Here is a 16,063-nt window from a genome sequence, read left to right on the forward strand (position 1 = left end):
CAATTTTCATTTGAGTTAAATGGGCTTAAAAGTATATGACAGAGTAAGAAAGAAAGTCTAAATGGGCCTTGGGTTTTGAGCTTTACTTAAAATCATTCTATTAGAGTCCATAATTAAACTTAGTTCCTTCTTCTCTCTCTGATTGTGCTTTACCTTGCTTGTCCAGAAAGTCGCCGAGAAAGTTAAAAGTAGAACGGCGGAGCAAAAAAGAAATCCAAGAGGAGAAATGGATTCGGAGAAGAAGATAGCTCATGAGATCGGAGGTATGAAAAACGATGCTCTGCGCTTTGGTCTTCACGGTGTTAAGAGCGATATCATTGGATCTCACCCTCTCGAATCTGCCTACGAATCTGTAATCAATCAATTCCCTTCTCTTTTTCATTGCATAATCTCGAGGAAGTGACAAATTAGGCTAAGTAAATCAACTTAGTGTGTGTTGATTAACGAGCTTCGTTTCTTCTATCGTCGTTGTTTCAGAATTGGGATTTTACGGCGTTTCTGAAATTAGGTTTTTTTTTTTCTTTCTATAAACTTGTTGATTTTTGTTTTCAGGGAAAGAAATCACAAGAAGTAATGAAGAGGAAAGTGATTACACATACTTATGGAGCTGCTCTTCCTTTGAAGATGGATCTTGATAGACAAATCCTTTCTAGGTATGGATCTTATTAAATCAGTAGCATTATAGATGAAATTCTCTGAATTACACTGATTATTAGATATGAGAATGTATATGAATCTTCCATAGGTTCTATAGAATACTGTTTTAAGATGGAAATATGGTTTCTAGTGTTAGTAGTCTATATTGATTAGATCAATGGCTGTTCTGAAGTTTGAAATATTGTCAGTAGGAATATGTATATGAATCATCATAATGATTATATCCGGGAATTCAGAGCCATAATCACGTAGTGCATACTCTTTAGATTTGCAGAACTGTAAACGCGTAGTGGATACTCTTAAATTAGTAGCATTATGAAATTCAGAGTCATAAACGCATAGAGCAGTCTCGTCTTCCTTTGGTGAATTGAATATTTATTGTATATCTTTTTGTATGGAGTATTTCAGGTTTCAGAGACCTCCTGGACCAATTGCTTCATCAATGCTTGGCCTTGAAGTCTACACAGGAGCTATAGATGATTTTGGTTTTGAGGATTACTTGAATGGTAATTGTTCTATGGCTCTAGTCCATTTCGTTGTGCCTTACAAACTTCATTTGCTGGTTAGATTGTTCGACACCAAAACACCAATAGAGTTGTCTACTCCTAATTTGTGTACAAGTATAACCATCGTCAGTTGTGCAGGAAATTGAACTCTCTGTTTAGTATATAAGAGAAAAAGTGTTCAACTTGTTTATTTTCGCAGTTTTCATCATTTTTTCGGTTGTTCTGAATTCTGATAATAGTAGTGTCTTTTACTCGTGTATTTTTCGGTTGTTCTGATAAAAGTGTTCAAAGTGTTTTTACTCGTCTATTTTCCTTCTTTTTATCACTTTTATCGGTTGTTCTGATAATAGTATCTAATCCGCAGATCCCCGTGAATCCGAGACACTCAAACCAGTAGACTTTCACCACGGAATGGAAGTTCGGCTTGGTCTCTCCAAAGGCCCAGTTCCCCCAAGTTTCATGTAGGGGCAAAACAATATTTAGTCACCATCAGAGTGTTTCATCTTCAGGTCTCATATGCTTTAAAATCCTCAATCTGAGTAAGATCATGTTATGAATTTCCATCTACCCTAAAAGAATGTATTTGTTGTTTGATCTTTTCTCTATACTGCATCTCCTTGCTCTGAACATGATAAAGAGCCTATGAAATGTGTTCAGTTCTTATCTATCTCAATTAACAATTGGAGTTACTTAGATATGAACAAGGACTTATCTAAAACGCATAACCGATTATGCTCCTATTTAATTATTATGTTAATGACACCAAACTTTGGATGCTAGATTTTGTTGCATAAACAAATTGCAAATGGCCTGACCTAGTTAATACTATACAAACAAATGCAGACACTTCAAATGCTGATTATCGAAAGCAAAAAGCAGAGGGAAAGAGGCCTGCTAATACTTCTGCAAAAAATGTCTGGCGCCGTATTGAGAATAATCGATCTCCAATTCCCCGGCAACGGGAGACACTTTCACGACAACCAGAGAACAAAATAACTTCTTCAAACCGTGATTTCTCTATCTCTAAAGACTCGGGTCGCAAAAGACGATTTGACGACACCTTTGAGGCGCCTATTCGGAAATCTTCCTCCTCAAAAGAGCGAGCTCTACTCCCTGCGAAAACTAAAGATGTGCCACAAATTGAATCAACAAAAGTTGTTAGGCTATCCCTTGCTTCAGATTCGCAGGTGACAGTATCAGATCCTCTGGTTTCGTCCCTGCGTGTAAAGCAAGGAGTCTCTTCCTCCTCCCCGTCCCACATCAAAGAGAGACCATTCCGCTTGAACTTGAAAAAACGCTCTGACTCGATCCGTTTGGACCATGGAGGAGCACTTGGGAAGCAGACTATGGGTGATTCTTCAGATACTGGGAGCTCAGCCAAGAAAAGCCTCAATTTTGATCTCTTGCCGCCAGAAGAAGAAGAGCTGGTCTCCCGTCAAAGAGCCTCCACCCGACAGTCTAAGAAGGAGACGCCTAAAGAGAAGAGCTGGTATGAACAGACTGTTGAGGATGAAGCTAGAGAGGCACGAGAAGCACTCTTAGAAACACGTTTCACCAACTCAATCCGGATCGATGACGATCAGTTTAATAACCCGGAGGATCCAGAAATTAGATCCACGGCTATGGAGATTGAGACTGAAGAAAATTGGGAAGAGGAAGAGTACATGAACGAAGATCCAGAAGGAACTCATCAAGAAGAGGTCGACGAAGGTGATTTGGATTGGGAGGAAAATATTGGAGAGGAGGATCGTGTGGATCTTGAATGGGACGATGAAGAGGATTCAGTGTATCTCGCAAACGAGAAATCCCTGTTAGAAGCAGGAGAAAATTTGGATAATGATGATCTTCTTGGAGAAGAATTTGAAGATCTGAAGGAGAAAAATTTCTCTGTGAACGACGAAAGCTTGTTGAATCAAGTTTCATCTCCTTCAAAATTGGGCTTGGGCCAATCAAAGCACAAAGGGAAGAAGAAGGAAAAAAACAAAAAGGCCCTAACTCCAAAAGCCCAAATTGGACAGGCCAATGTGCAAGGTGCGGCTTCCAAAAAACTCTTTAATATTCATGGGCGATTCTCTCCTAAAAACCAAGGCACTAATCCGAATGGTAGCAAGCCAATCACAAGACAATCAAGATCATCAGCAAGTGGTCCGGGTAATGAAGTTTTTCCTTCATCTTTGAAGAGCAAGGTGACAAAGTCAACAATCGATACGGGTGGGCCCTCGAACCCCCCCGGATCGGTTCCATGAGGATCATAGCTTGGAACTGTCAAGGGGCGGGAGCGGATCTCACAACTCGCCGACTGGAAGAAATGTGTAGAATGTTTTCTCCAGGTTTCCTTTTTCTCTCGGAGACGAAGAATGATTTTCATCATCTCCAAAATCTTCAAGTTTCTTTAGGTTTTGATTCACTTCTCACTGTTGAACCCGTTGGTAATAGTGGAGGTCTTGCTTTGTTGTTTTTGAAGGATTTTCCGGTTAAATTATTGTCTTGTAATGATCGTATCATGGATATTGAGACAATTATTGATGGGAACCGAGTTTTTATTTCATTTGTTTATGGTGATCCGGTTGTGCAAAACCGAGAAAATGTTTGGGAACGCTTAACCAGGATTGGTATAATCCGAGACGGTCCATGGTTCATGATAGGTGACTTTAACGAAATCACTGGAAGCCATGAGAAACGAGGAGGAAGACGTCGCTCTGAGTCTTCCTTTCTCCCCTTTCGTACTATGATTCATAATTGTGGTATGATTGAATTTCCATACCAAGGAAACCCTTTCTCTTGGGTGGGTCGCCGGAAATGTGGTAAAAAATCCAGCCTTGTTAAACTCCGCCTAGATAGGGCACTTGGTAATGAGGATTGGCATAACACATTTTCCCACACTATGGTGGAGTATTTGAAGCTATGGGGCTCTGATCACAAACCCCTTTAAGCTTCAATCCAGGATAGCCCCCAGAAATTTTTTAAACATTTTATGTTTGATAAACGATGGATTGGCAAACCTGGTTTTAAAGAATCGGTGCAGGATGGTTGGACTTCTTATCCAACTAATGACACTAATCGTTTTGTTCATAAGATCCAAAACTGCCGACGAACCATTTCCTCCTGGAAGAAATCCACCGTCACAAACTCTGAGAAATTGATTTTGAGCCTCCAATCTAAAATTGATGAAGCTCAAAATGATGAGAATGTTTCCGCGGAAGATCTTTTGGCAATCAAATGGCAATTATGTGGAGCATATAGAGACGAAGATACTTTCTGGAAACAGAAAAGTAGAGCATTATGGTATAAGGAAGGAGATTTGAACACCAAATATTTTCATGCTACGACAAAACAACGTCGTGCAAGAAACCGAATAATTGGACTCCTTGACGAAGATGGTTGCTGGATTGACAAGGATTCAGGCATTGAATCACTAGCAGTGAATTACTTTCAAACCCTTTTTTCTTCATCTAACCCGATTGATTTTTTATCGGTGATCCGGGACATTCCCGAGACAATTACAGAAGAGATGAATGAGATGCTGGCCAAGGATGTTTCTTTGGAAGAAGTCCGGAGAGCTCTTTTCTCTCTAAATCCTGATAAAACGCCCGGTCCGGATGGTTTGACGGCAGCTTTTTATCAAAAATTCTGGGATATTGTGGGAGAGGACCTCTTTCACCTAGTCAAAGATTTCTTTGTCTCTGGCACCTTTGACAGTCGCCTCAACGAGACAAATATATGTTTGATTCCAAAAACGGAACGGCCGAGATCAATGACAGTGTTTAGACCGATAAGCCTCTGCAACGTCGCTTACAAAGTTATTTCTAAAGTACTTAGCTCGCGACTTAAGAAGATCCTTCCGGATATGATATCCGAGACCCAATCAGCCTTTGTGGCTGGTAGGCTTATAACAGATAACATTCTTATAGCTCAAGAAAACTTCCACGCTCTCCGTTCAAATGCTGCATGCAAAAAAAAATTCATGGCAATAAAAACGGATATGAGTAAAGCTTTTGACCGAGTAGAATGGCAATTTCTTCGAGTTCTAATGGAGAAAATGGGGTTCTCCAGAGCTTGGATTGAACGGGTTATGTTCTGCGTTTCCTCTGTTTCTTATAAAGTTATTCTCAATGGGACCCCCCGTGGAGTAATAAAACCTACGCGAGGAATAAGACAGGGGGACCCGATTTCCCCTTTTCTCTTCATCTTGTGCACGGAGGCTCTAATCGCCCAATTGAGATCGGCAGAATGGAATGGCCACATTCAAGGTCTCCAAGTCTCAAAAGCAAGCCCATCAACCTCTCATCTCCTCTTTGCAGATGATAGCCTGTTTTTCTGTAAAGCGGATGAGAGCCAAGGGAAGGCTATAATAGATATTATTCGATCATATGGCGAAGCTTCAGGACAACAACTAAATTTCCGAAAATCTTCAGTAATGTTTGGCAAGGACGTTGATAACCAAACTCGGAATACCATCAAGCGAACCCTTGGGATATCTAACGAAGGCGGAATGGGTACCTATTTGGGACTTCCTGAAAAGATCCACGGATCAAAAACTCAAGTTTTTACCTTTGTCCGAGACCGTCTTCATAGCCGCCTCAATACTTGGTCAGCCAAATTCCTTTCCAAGGGTGGGAAAGAGATTCTTATAAAATCAGTAGCTCAAGCCCTTCCGACATATGTCATGTCATGTTTCCTCCTACCTAAAGCCATCAGCTCAAAATTAAAGAGTGCTATTGCGGATTTTTGGTGGAAGACAAGAGCAGATAGTAAAGGAATCCACTGGATCGCCTGGGATAAGCTATGCACCCAACTATCTGAAGGGGGTTTAGGCTTTCGAACATTGGAGGAATTTAACCTTGTCCTATTAGCAAAGCAGTTATGGCGCTTAATCAAATTTCCAAATTCTCTCCTCAGTCGTGTCCTTCGAGGACGGTACTATCGATACAGTGACCCGCTTGAGATCAAAAAATCTAATAGGCCTTCTTATGGATGGCGGAGTATTATGGCTTCAAAACCTCTTCTTACCTCGGGATTAAGAAGGACTATCGGTTCAGGGATGAACACTGTTGGTGTCGGATCCCGCACCAGAAGTACGAGACCAACCAAAGATTGCCACGTAATCAAGATAATGGCCCATAAAGGATGAAGCCCATTAGACCCATGAGCCGAAGGGACGGTCGAAGTGGTTGTCACCATTTCGATAATCCGAAGTGACTGCACTGTGACACGAGTTCGGTGTAGAAGACACGGGTAAGTCGGTTCAAAGATACTTGGGCCAAAGGAGGCGAGGCCCATGAAGATCAAAGTCAACTCAAATTCAAACGTTGAGCATTAAAGTCGAAGAATCAAAACGGACACATTTAAGAAGGAATAATTGTACTTAATTGCTCATTTTAATGTCGTTTATCTATGTATAAATATAGAGGCCAATGGCCATGTAAAAGGATCTTCCTCTAAGGAGAGAAATAATATAGCAATTCTCGTATCAATTTACAAGTTCTTACGTATTCATTTTTGTCCCTCAAGAATAATCTTTCCCACTTAACAAAATACTTGAGTGTGTGAATCCGACATCCACATTTTGGCGCCGTCTGTGGGGAGATCAGGATTCTTGAGTGGTCAGATTTCTTCTTTTCTACATTCCCGAGATAAGCGACAATGTCCGGAGGAGATGCCGTTGAAACATCATTGGCCGAAACCCTCAAAGCTATGCAGCAAACCATGTCGGACATATCACAAAAGTTCTCAGATGTGGAGAAGGCCGTCGATACGTTGCAAACATCCCAGGTATCTCTTAGCCAAAACGTCAATAATATACAAACTCGTGTTCGCTCTTTAAATGCAGGAAACCCGGTGGGGACCCGAAGAGGGATATTCAACTCGCCAAGTTCCGCTGCACGAAATGAAACCAGCGGACAAACAACTCCCGGTGCTACTAATAATGTAGCTCAGACGTCGGAAGAAGAGACGCAGCTCGGGGATGAAGAACAACTTGCAGCTCAGTACGAGCAGGAGAACCTCGACCAGTTCGAGACCATGAGGAAGGTTAGCCAGGAATTAAAAGAAATGAAATCAAAATTTCATCAGGCTACAAGTTCGGAGCCAGACATCAATCGAGTCATTGAAGAAGCAAGGCGAACCCCTTTTATCCCGCGAATTGCAAGTTTGAGGATCAAAGACTCCCGGAAGCTCAAGTTGGACCCTTACAGCGGATTGGAGGATCCAAAAAGCTATCTTGCAGCCTTTCTGATCGCTGCAGGAAGAGTCGAGTTGGATGAAGCTGATGAGGACGCAGGCTATTGCAAGCTGTTTTCGGAGAATCTATGTGGCCAAGCTCTAATGTGGTTCACCCAATTAGAGCCGGGTTCGATCAGCAATTTCGACGAACTGTCAGCCGTGTTCTTAAAGCAATACTCTATCATTATGGATAAAAGCGTTTCGGATGCCGATCTTTGGAACTTAACGCAAGGATCTAATGAGTCACTTCGAGTTTTCATCACCAAATTCAAAGGGGTGCTATCAAAACTCCCAAGAATCTCACAGCAATCAGCTTTGTCTGCCCTACGAAAAGGATTGCGACATGATTCAAGGTTTAAAGAAGACTTAATACTTCATAAACCAGATACAATTCAGGATGCACTCTTCCGTGCAAACAATTGGATGGAGGTAGAAGACGAAAAAGAAAGTTTTGCCAAACGGAATAAACAAGAAAAGCCGGCAGTCACCGTCCCTACCAAGAAGTTCGAGCCTAGAGAGAGCAAAGGACCAAGGAAGTTTGGGTCGCAACCCTTCAACAATTCCGTCGGGAAGCAATTCCAAGGAAAAGGAAGATCAAACACTTGGGTCCGTGATGAAAGTCTATATTGCGACATTCATAAAGTAACCGGACATTTAACCAAGGATTGCAGCGTTCTTAAAAAGCACCTCGCAGAGCTTTGGGCTAGTGGTGATCTTTCTAAATTCGATATAAAAGATTTTGTGAAGGAATACCACGAAGCAAAGGAAAACTCCAAAGATCAAGATTCCAAAAGACCAAGGTTATCCAACAAGGAAGAACCAAGAAGTTCGAAGGGGAGGATCAATGTGATTCTAGGAGGTTCCAGATTTTGCGGAGATTCAATAAGTTCCATCAAAAAACATAGACGAAATGTCTTACTCAAAGCAAGCTTGAGTGAAGAAATTGATTTTCAAGGTGCTTCAATATCATTTAACGAAGAAGAAACGCGGCATCTCGATGCTCTAGTCATTACTCTTGACGTCGCAAACTTCGAAGTATCAAGGATCCTTATAGATACAGGCAGTTCGGTCGACTTGATCTTTTTAAGTACTCTAGAAAAAATGGGAATCAGCCGAGGAGACATAGTAGGACCCCCATCTCCGTTAGTCGCATTCACAAGCGAGTCAGCCATGTCTCTCGGAACAATCAAGCTACCGGTCCTTGCCAAGAAGGTATCGAAGATCGTGGACTTCGTTGTCTTTGATAAACCCGCTGCTTACAACATCATCCTCGGGACTCCCTGGATTTATCGGATGAAAGCAGTCCCCTCTACATATCATCAATGTATCAAATTTCCAACATCAAATGGGGTGGAAACAATTCGGGGAGATCAAGAAGCTTCACGGACTTGTTACTTAGCTAGCCACCGTATGAAGATTCAATAGCAATTAACGAAGCCCGCAAAAGAAGGACTAAAAACAAAATTTCCTAGTGGGCAGAAGAAAGAGGATGTAGTAGTCGAAGTGGTACTGGAAGAAGACAAGCCGGACCGGAAAATTAGAATTGGAGCAACTTTGACTGGCCAAATAAAAGAAGCTTTGATCGAACTCTTAAGGAAAAACAAAGCATCATTTGCATGGTCAGCAGCGGACATGCCGGGCATAAATCCGAGTATAATTTGTCATGAACTAAACGTAGATCCAAGCTTCAAACCAGTGAAACAAAAAAGAAGAAAGCTTGGAGTGGAGCGGGCAAAAATAGTAAACGACGAAGTGGATAAACTCTTGAAGATAGGGTCCATAAGAGAAGTGCAATATCCGGAGTGGGTAGCAAACACTGTCGTTGTCAAGAAAAAGAATGGGAAAGATAGGGTTTGCATCGACTTTACAGACCTAAATAAAGCATGTCCCAAAGATAGTTTCCCGCTCCCGCATATAGATCGACTTGTAGAGTCCACCGCTGGAAATGAGCTGTTAACGTTCATGGACGCCTTCTCGGGTTATAATCAGATAATGATGAACCCCGACGATCAAGAAAAGACGTCGTTTATCACAGATAGAGGTATCTACTGTTACAAGGTAATGCCTTTTGGTTTGAAAAATGCAGGAGCGACTTACCAACGGTTGGTGAACAAAATGTTTCACAATCACCTCGGGAAGACTATGGAAGTCTACATAGATGATATGTTGGTTAAATCATTGAAGAAAGGAGATCATGTTAAGCATTTGGAGGAATGTTTTGATATTCTCAATAAATATCAAATGAAGCTGAACCCGGCGAAGTGCACATTTGGAGTCCCATCCGGGGAATTCCTTGGTTACATCGTGACAGAAAGAGGGATTGAAGCCAATCCAAATCAAATTAACGCCTTTCTAAACATGCCATCTCCGAAAAACTTCAAAGAAGTACAACGGTTGACTGGGCGGATTGCGGCCTTGAATCGTTTTATCTCGAGGTCAACAGATAAGTCGTTGCCTTTCTACCAAATTCTAAAAGGGAACAAAGGATTCCTTTGGGATGAGAAGTGTGAAGAAGCTTTTGGGCAGCTTAAGGCATACTTAACCACTCCACCTATACTGTCCAAACCGGAAGTGGATGAAAAACTCTACTTGTACGTTTCAGTTTCAAACCACGCGGTTAGTGGAGTCTTGGTTCGGGAAGACCGTGGGGAGCAGAAACCAATTTACTACGTGAGCAAGTCAATGACGGATCCGGAAACCAGATACACAATGATGGAAAAACTTGCACTCGCGGTGGTAACTTCGGCTCGGAAGCTGCGTCCATATTTTCAGTCCCATCCGGTTGAGGTATTAACTAACCAACCACTCAGAACAATACTTCATAGTCCAAGTCAATCCGGACGTTTGGCGAAATGGGCGGTGGAATTAAGCGAGTACGACATAGAGTTTAAAAGCCGGATCAGTATGAAGGCTCAGGTCTTAGCAGACTTCCTGACCGAACTACCAATACCTGGAACGATAGATCAACCGGAGAACCAAACTTGGAAATTACACGTAGATGGGTCTTCAACAAAGCAAGGATCCGGAGTGGGAATTAGGTTGGAATCTCCGACATCAGAAATTCTAGAACAATCATTCCGATTGTTATTCAATGCCTCCAACAACGAGGCAGAATACGAAGCCCTTATTGCCGGACTTCGACTAGCACAAGGAGTTGGAGCTAAGGAAATATTGGCTTATTGCGATTCGCAATTAGTAGTTAACCAATTTAATGGAGATTATGAAGCCAAAGATTCAAGAATGGAAGCTTACCTCGAAGTGGTGAAGGATCTATCTAAAAATTTCTCGAAATTCGAGTTAATCCGCATACCTCGGGGAGAGAATACAACTGCAGATGCACTTGCCGCTTTGGCGTCAACATCAGATCCTGAGTTAAAGAGAGTTATTCCAGTAGAGTGCATCTCGGAGCGAAGCATTCAAGACAGCAAGGAAACCCTCGTCGTTACAAGGTCTCGAGCAGCGGCACGCGACCGTGGCGAACCAGAGATCGAACCGCCACCCAACAAACGCAGGAAGTCAAAAGGATCAAATACATCTAACAAGGAACCCGTTGTCTTAGCTGAAGAAATGATTCCAGAAACGATGTTAGAAACCGAGCCATTACTCGAGGAAAATATTCTTGAACCACACGAATATCCCGAACCAGAGCCGCGGATATTTCACAAAGTTGATCAAATTCCGGCTAAAGACTGGGGGGCTGACTGGAGGGAGCCAATAAAGCAATACATCATGACAGGTGAGCTCCCAAAGAATAAATGGCAGGCCAGGAAAATGAAAGTCGTTAGCGCGAAATTTTGTCTGTCGAAGGATGCGTTATATAGACGAGGTGTCAGTGACCCTTACCTATTATGCATTTTTGGGCCCGAAGTCGAAATCGTCATGAGCGAAGTGCATGAAGGATTATGTGGGAGTCATTCATCAGGAAGAGCTATGGCTTTTAAAGTTAAAAGAATGGGGTATTTTTGGCCCACTATGATCACAGATTGTGTTAAGTTCGCCCAAAGATGCAAGCGCTGCCAACTCCATGCACCATTGATCCATCAACCGTCGGAATTATTCTCTTCCATTTCCGCCCCATACCCGTTTATGAGGTGGTCAATGGACATCGTTGGGCCATTGCACAAATCAACTCGAGGTGTACAGTACCTTTTAGTCCTTACGGATTACTTTTCAAAATGGATCGAAGCTGAGGCGTATGTCGGTATCAAGGATTCGGCGGTGCAGACCTTTATTTGGAAAAACATTATATGTCGACATGGAGTTCCATACGAAATAGTCACTGATAATGGACCGCAATTCATTTCACACGAGTTTGATGCCTTTTGTGCGGAATGGGGAATCAAAGTTAGTTATTCTACTCCACGATATCCGCAAGGAAACGGTCAAGCCGAAGCCGCGAACAAGACGATATTAAGCAATCTCAAGAAACGTTTAAGTCATCTAAAGGGAGGATGGTATGAAGAACTCCAACCCGTCCTGTGGGCCTATCGTACAACCCCTAGGCGACCTACAGGAGAAACTCCATTCTCTTTGGTTTATGGCATGGAGGCGGTAGTACCAGCTGAACTCAACGTGCCCGGACTTCGTCGAACAGAAGCACCGTTAAATGAGGAAGAAAATTCAGCAATGCTTAACGATTCACTAGATACCATAAATGAAAGGCGTGATCAAGCTCTAATTCGGATCCAGAATTACCAACAGGCAGCAGCCCGGTATTACAATTCTAAAGTTAAAAGTAGGCCGTTCTTCGTGGGAGATTACGTATTAAGACGCGTCTTTGACAATAAAAAAGAAGAAGGTGCTGGAAAACTTGGTATTAATTGGGAGGGACCTTACATTATTACCGAGGTGGTTCGAAACGGCGTTTATAGGTTAAAGGACCTAGAAGACAATCCAGTCAAGCGACCTTGGAATGTGATCAACTTAAAAAAGTTTTATGTTTAGAAGCTACATGCATTGTTTATGTACATGAACTACGATTTGGCTTGATCCCGAAATGGGTACGTAGGCAGCTCGAAAACGAGTTCAGCTATTAATAAAGTTTTTGTTTTATTTCTTTATTAAAGGAAGAAGGTTCGGCTATGCGAACATACAAGAGATTGGAAATAAAGCGTTTATTCAAAAAAAAAAAGGGGGCGAAGTGTCCCTCATCGAACACTTTGAACTACGAAATCCTCGTTGACGAGCAGAACACTTCAATTCCTTGACCCGCAAGATCGAGGATTGACATCATGCAGTCCGGAATTCGAGCAAAGTCAGAGATTCCAAGCTCAATCCACTCTCCGGGGTGAGATTCAAGGATGTGAAGATTTCTTGACACCATAGTAAGCCTGCGTTGCATCCGGTTAATCCTCTTCCGGAGCCTCCTCTTTTCCGACGTAAGCTTCCGGTGTTGAAGTTCAAGTGCCTCTATGAATGCCGTCGCTGTTCCTTGGTCTCTGATAGGTAGATCCCTGATCAAAGCACATGGGGCTCGGATTTGAGATCTCAAGAAGCCGCGAAGTGGAGGAGGCTGCCTGTTGGGCTCACTTGGAACATCTTCATTCATCATTCCGATTCTGGAGAAGTCGGGCATAGATTCTGAACAGCGTAGATTGAACTCCTTGCCTGCTAAAATAAAAATGGTGAGGAGTAAAGGGGAGTTGAACCTATAATTTATAGGAACCCCATATCCCTAGCAAGCTACGGATTCTATCCAAGGAATGGAATGATTCGCGGAGAGATTTATGCCCTCGAACGGATCCTGCATTAAAATACGCATCTCGAAGGATATCTGGAAAAGAAGGAAAGTAGCAAATATTTCCATAAATTAAAAGGGCCGAAGCCCATTACGAGTTTTTGTTTAAAAAAAAAAAAAGAGAAAGAGAAGTGAAGAAATTGGAGAACATTTATGGGAGAGGCTCAGGAACAGGCTCCTTCATCGCCGGTTTAGTCCTCGAAGTGGACGCCTTGTTTTTGGCATCCACTTCGGAACGATCCCGAAGGCGTTTCCGGCAGTCGCTGGCCTCCTCCTCCAAGTCCTCTTCCTCTTCATCGTCGGATGGAACGGCGAAGACGGGGGCGTTCACGGGACCCGGGACTCCTCTAGCGCGGAGATACATCCGAAGCATCTTCGGGATCTCAGCAACGGAGTCGAAGTTCCGCCACTCCCATTGAAAGGGATCACTCTCCAAGGCCCGTATCTTCCTTTCCACCCGAGCGATACGAGCCTCGAGCGTCTGCCTTTTGAGTCCCAGCCGCTGCCTCTCTTCACACAAGCGACGGTGCTTGTCGGCGACCTAGCATAAAAATGAGTGAATAAGACGAAACAAGAAGTTTTAAATCAAAAACTTTAAAACTTACCTTGTCAATAAAATCGCAAGCCTCTTTCTTCTCCTTCGGAGGAAAGTGAAAGACGGCGTGAGGAAAGAGAATGCCGGCCGGTTCAAAGCCGTCGCCGGACAAAAAGAGTGGGCTGCCGGGATCAACGGGGGCTACTGTTTCGTTTTCCATTCTTAAAATATTTCTCAAGTAAGATTCTAAAGCCATGCTTAAATAAAGCTTAGAAGTAGGTAAGCCTTTATTTATAATGATTTAGGGTTTGTCTTGGAACCATAAACCCAATAATGGTAGTGTGTCCGAGTGATTTAAACCATTTTTGGAAATCGAGAAAAAGCATTTTTTGCATTAAAGACGAGCCGTTTTCCTTACTTATAAGAAGGGAAAGCGCAACCGTCGCATTAACTACAAAAGTTTCTAAGGCTCAAGCCCAGTAAGTTTATCGAGTTAACTAAACCCGAAGTGGGGAACTCGCTTTAAGCCGAGCTCAGTTCTCGCATTCTAAAGAGAAAGGTCTGATCAACCTAAAAATCTCAAAAGCATAACCACATGGCCACAAAAGGTTAAAAGCGGACTTTGCAAACCCGCATATAATTTTAACCAAACCCCCTTGGGTCACAACCTAGAAAGGTTTAAAAGCCTCCTCAGGCAAATATCTTGTTCAAAAGAAACAATAAAGCCTCCTTAGGCCAAAAATAAGTCCGAAATTAAGTCTTAAAATAAAAGGGACAATCCCCAATTTAAAGTGGACACAGCCACTACGGAGCAGCAGCCACCTCGGAATCCGGCTCAACAGTCGAAGCTTCATTCGCCTCCTTGGCAGCTGCTTGGTCAGATGAAACTCTTGATCCGCTCTCCACGGTACAACCAACCTCCGGGGTGACCTCCGACACCATAGGAGCTACGGGCGGGACAACGTCCTCCGCCCCACTTGAGCCTAGGAATAATAATTCCAGTCAATCAAAGGTGCAAGAAAAGGAAAGGTAATAAATGTCAGGAGCCAAGCATTACCTGCCCAGTCTAGACCTGATTCGCTTATAGGAGGCGATTCGGTGAAGAATTCCTCGAAGTCCTGAGGGTTGAAGGTCGAAGTAGGAAGAGCTGCCAAGCGACTCCGCTTTTCAGAAAGATTAGCCGATAGTTCGGTTCTCTCTTGATCCTCGGAGAAATCTGCATCATGGATTTGATCCAACAGGATCAGGTTGCTCTCGTGCTCCTTGATGTCAGATTCCAAGTCAGACCTAGCCTTCTCAGTCTGCATGAATCGGATGGCTCCTTGGATCAACTCCATCCCGCGTCCCTTGACCTCTTTTCTGGCTTTTGATGCCGACCTCGCCAACTCGGAGTCACGCAATTTGGCGATCGCCTTGTACTTCGCGTTGAGCTCGATGAGTTGGTTGTTCAGGGAATCAGCGTTTGATTCGGACTCTTGAAGCCTACCTTGAATACCAGAAAACTCTTCCTGGAGTTTGAAGTTCTGGTCGTACTGACCCTGCAGCTCCCCCTTTATCTGCGCAAGCTCGGATGTTAAATTGTCGACTTTGTCCTCCAGATCATGCTTGGAGCCGGCAGAAGAACTGAGTTCGGCCTCAAGGGCGGAGAGTTTCTTTGTCAACATGTCATTCTCCTTCTCCCGGCCAATGACCAACCCTTCGTAATGTTCGATCATGTCGTTAAATTCGCTTTGAGCCTGGCGTTATACATAAACCCGGGATGACGAGTCAGTTCGCAGAATGGCAATACAATAAAAATATACATAAAAGAAAGCGGGACTAACCCGAGATGAGTGATGCGCGTGAAGCAAATAACGTTCACGAATCGCAGGGCGCCATTTGTTGAAATCTGGCAAGATCGAACCCGAACGGGTCTTGAAGCATCGGAAGACGCTGCCTTCTGTCTCCATAGCTGCGAAGAAGGAAGAATTGTAAAAATTGGAATTTTAATAAAGACAAAAGTTTAAGTGTGTGTAAATCACCAAACCTGAAAGCGATTTGACTTGAGGTACAAGAGCAGGCTTCAGCCTCGAGGGAGCATCTCGAGATTCAGAATCTCCTTTTTTCGGGGATGCGCTCCGGGCGGTCTTTCCACTATCAGACTGGGAAGAGGAGGACATGTCAACCGGTCGTGGAGGACCCATTGGTTCAGAAGGAGGGGATGACCGAGGTGAGCGGTCAGTCCGGGCCCTTGACTTTTCCCTCTGCGGGGAAAGATCACTGCGAGAGGACTTTTCTCTCTTTCGGCGAACCAAGTTCTTAATTGGCTCGTTACTAAAATCGTCTCGGGAAGGACGAGGTGAATCACGACGAGGAGATCGATCCCTCCGAGGAGAACGTGAGTCGCGACGATCACGACGAGGAGTT

The 16,063-nt window shown here is 43.3% G+C and overlaps 1 protein-coding gene across 1 annotated transcript; it reads left to right on the forward strand.

Moving 5' to 3' along the window:
* The first annotated feature begins 128 nt into the window (after nt 1–128).
* Nucleotides 129–1,881, forward strand: LOC9304833 (cyclin-B1-2). The gene is made up of 4 exons (XM_002868715.2): nt 129–352; nt 553–653; nt 1,066–1,163; nt 1,528–1,881. Exons 1-4 carry the CDS (start codon nt 227–229, stop codon nt 1,626–1,628), a joined length of 426 nt encoding a protein of 141 aa, XP_002868761.1. The 5' UTR covers nt 129–226; the 3' UTR covers nt 1,629–1,881.
* Nucleotides 1,882–16,063: the final 14,182 nt, after the last annotated feature.

Source organism: Arabidopsis lyrata (genome assembly GCF_000004255.2).
Source record: "Arabidopsis lyrata subsp. lyrata unplaced genomic scaffold ARALYscaffold_7, whole genome shotgun sequence".
In the NCBI taxonomy this organism is placed as follows: Eukaryota; Viridiplantae; Streptophyta; class Magnoliopsida; order Brassicales; family Brassicaceae; genus Arabidopsis; species Arabidopsis lyrata.

Coding starts and splice junctions, on each gene's coding strand:
- LOC9304833 (XM_002868715.2), top strand. CDS start 227: ATGGATTCGGAGAAGAAGATAGCTCATGAGATCGGAGGTATGAAAAAC. Junction 353..552: donor TCGAATCTGCCTACGAATCT/GTAATCAATCAA, acceptor TTTTGTTTTCAG/GGAAAGAAATCACAAGAAGT. Junction 1,164..1,527: donor TTTTGAGGATTACTTGAATG/GTAATTGTTCTA, acceptor TCTAATCCGCAG/ATCCCCGTGAATCCGAGACA.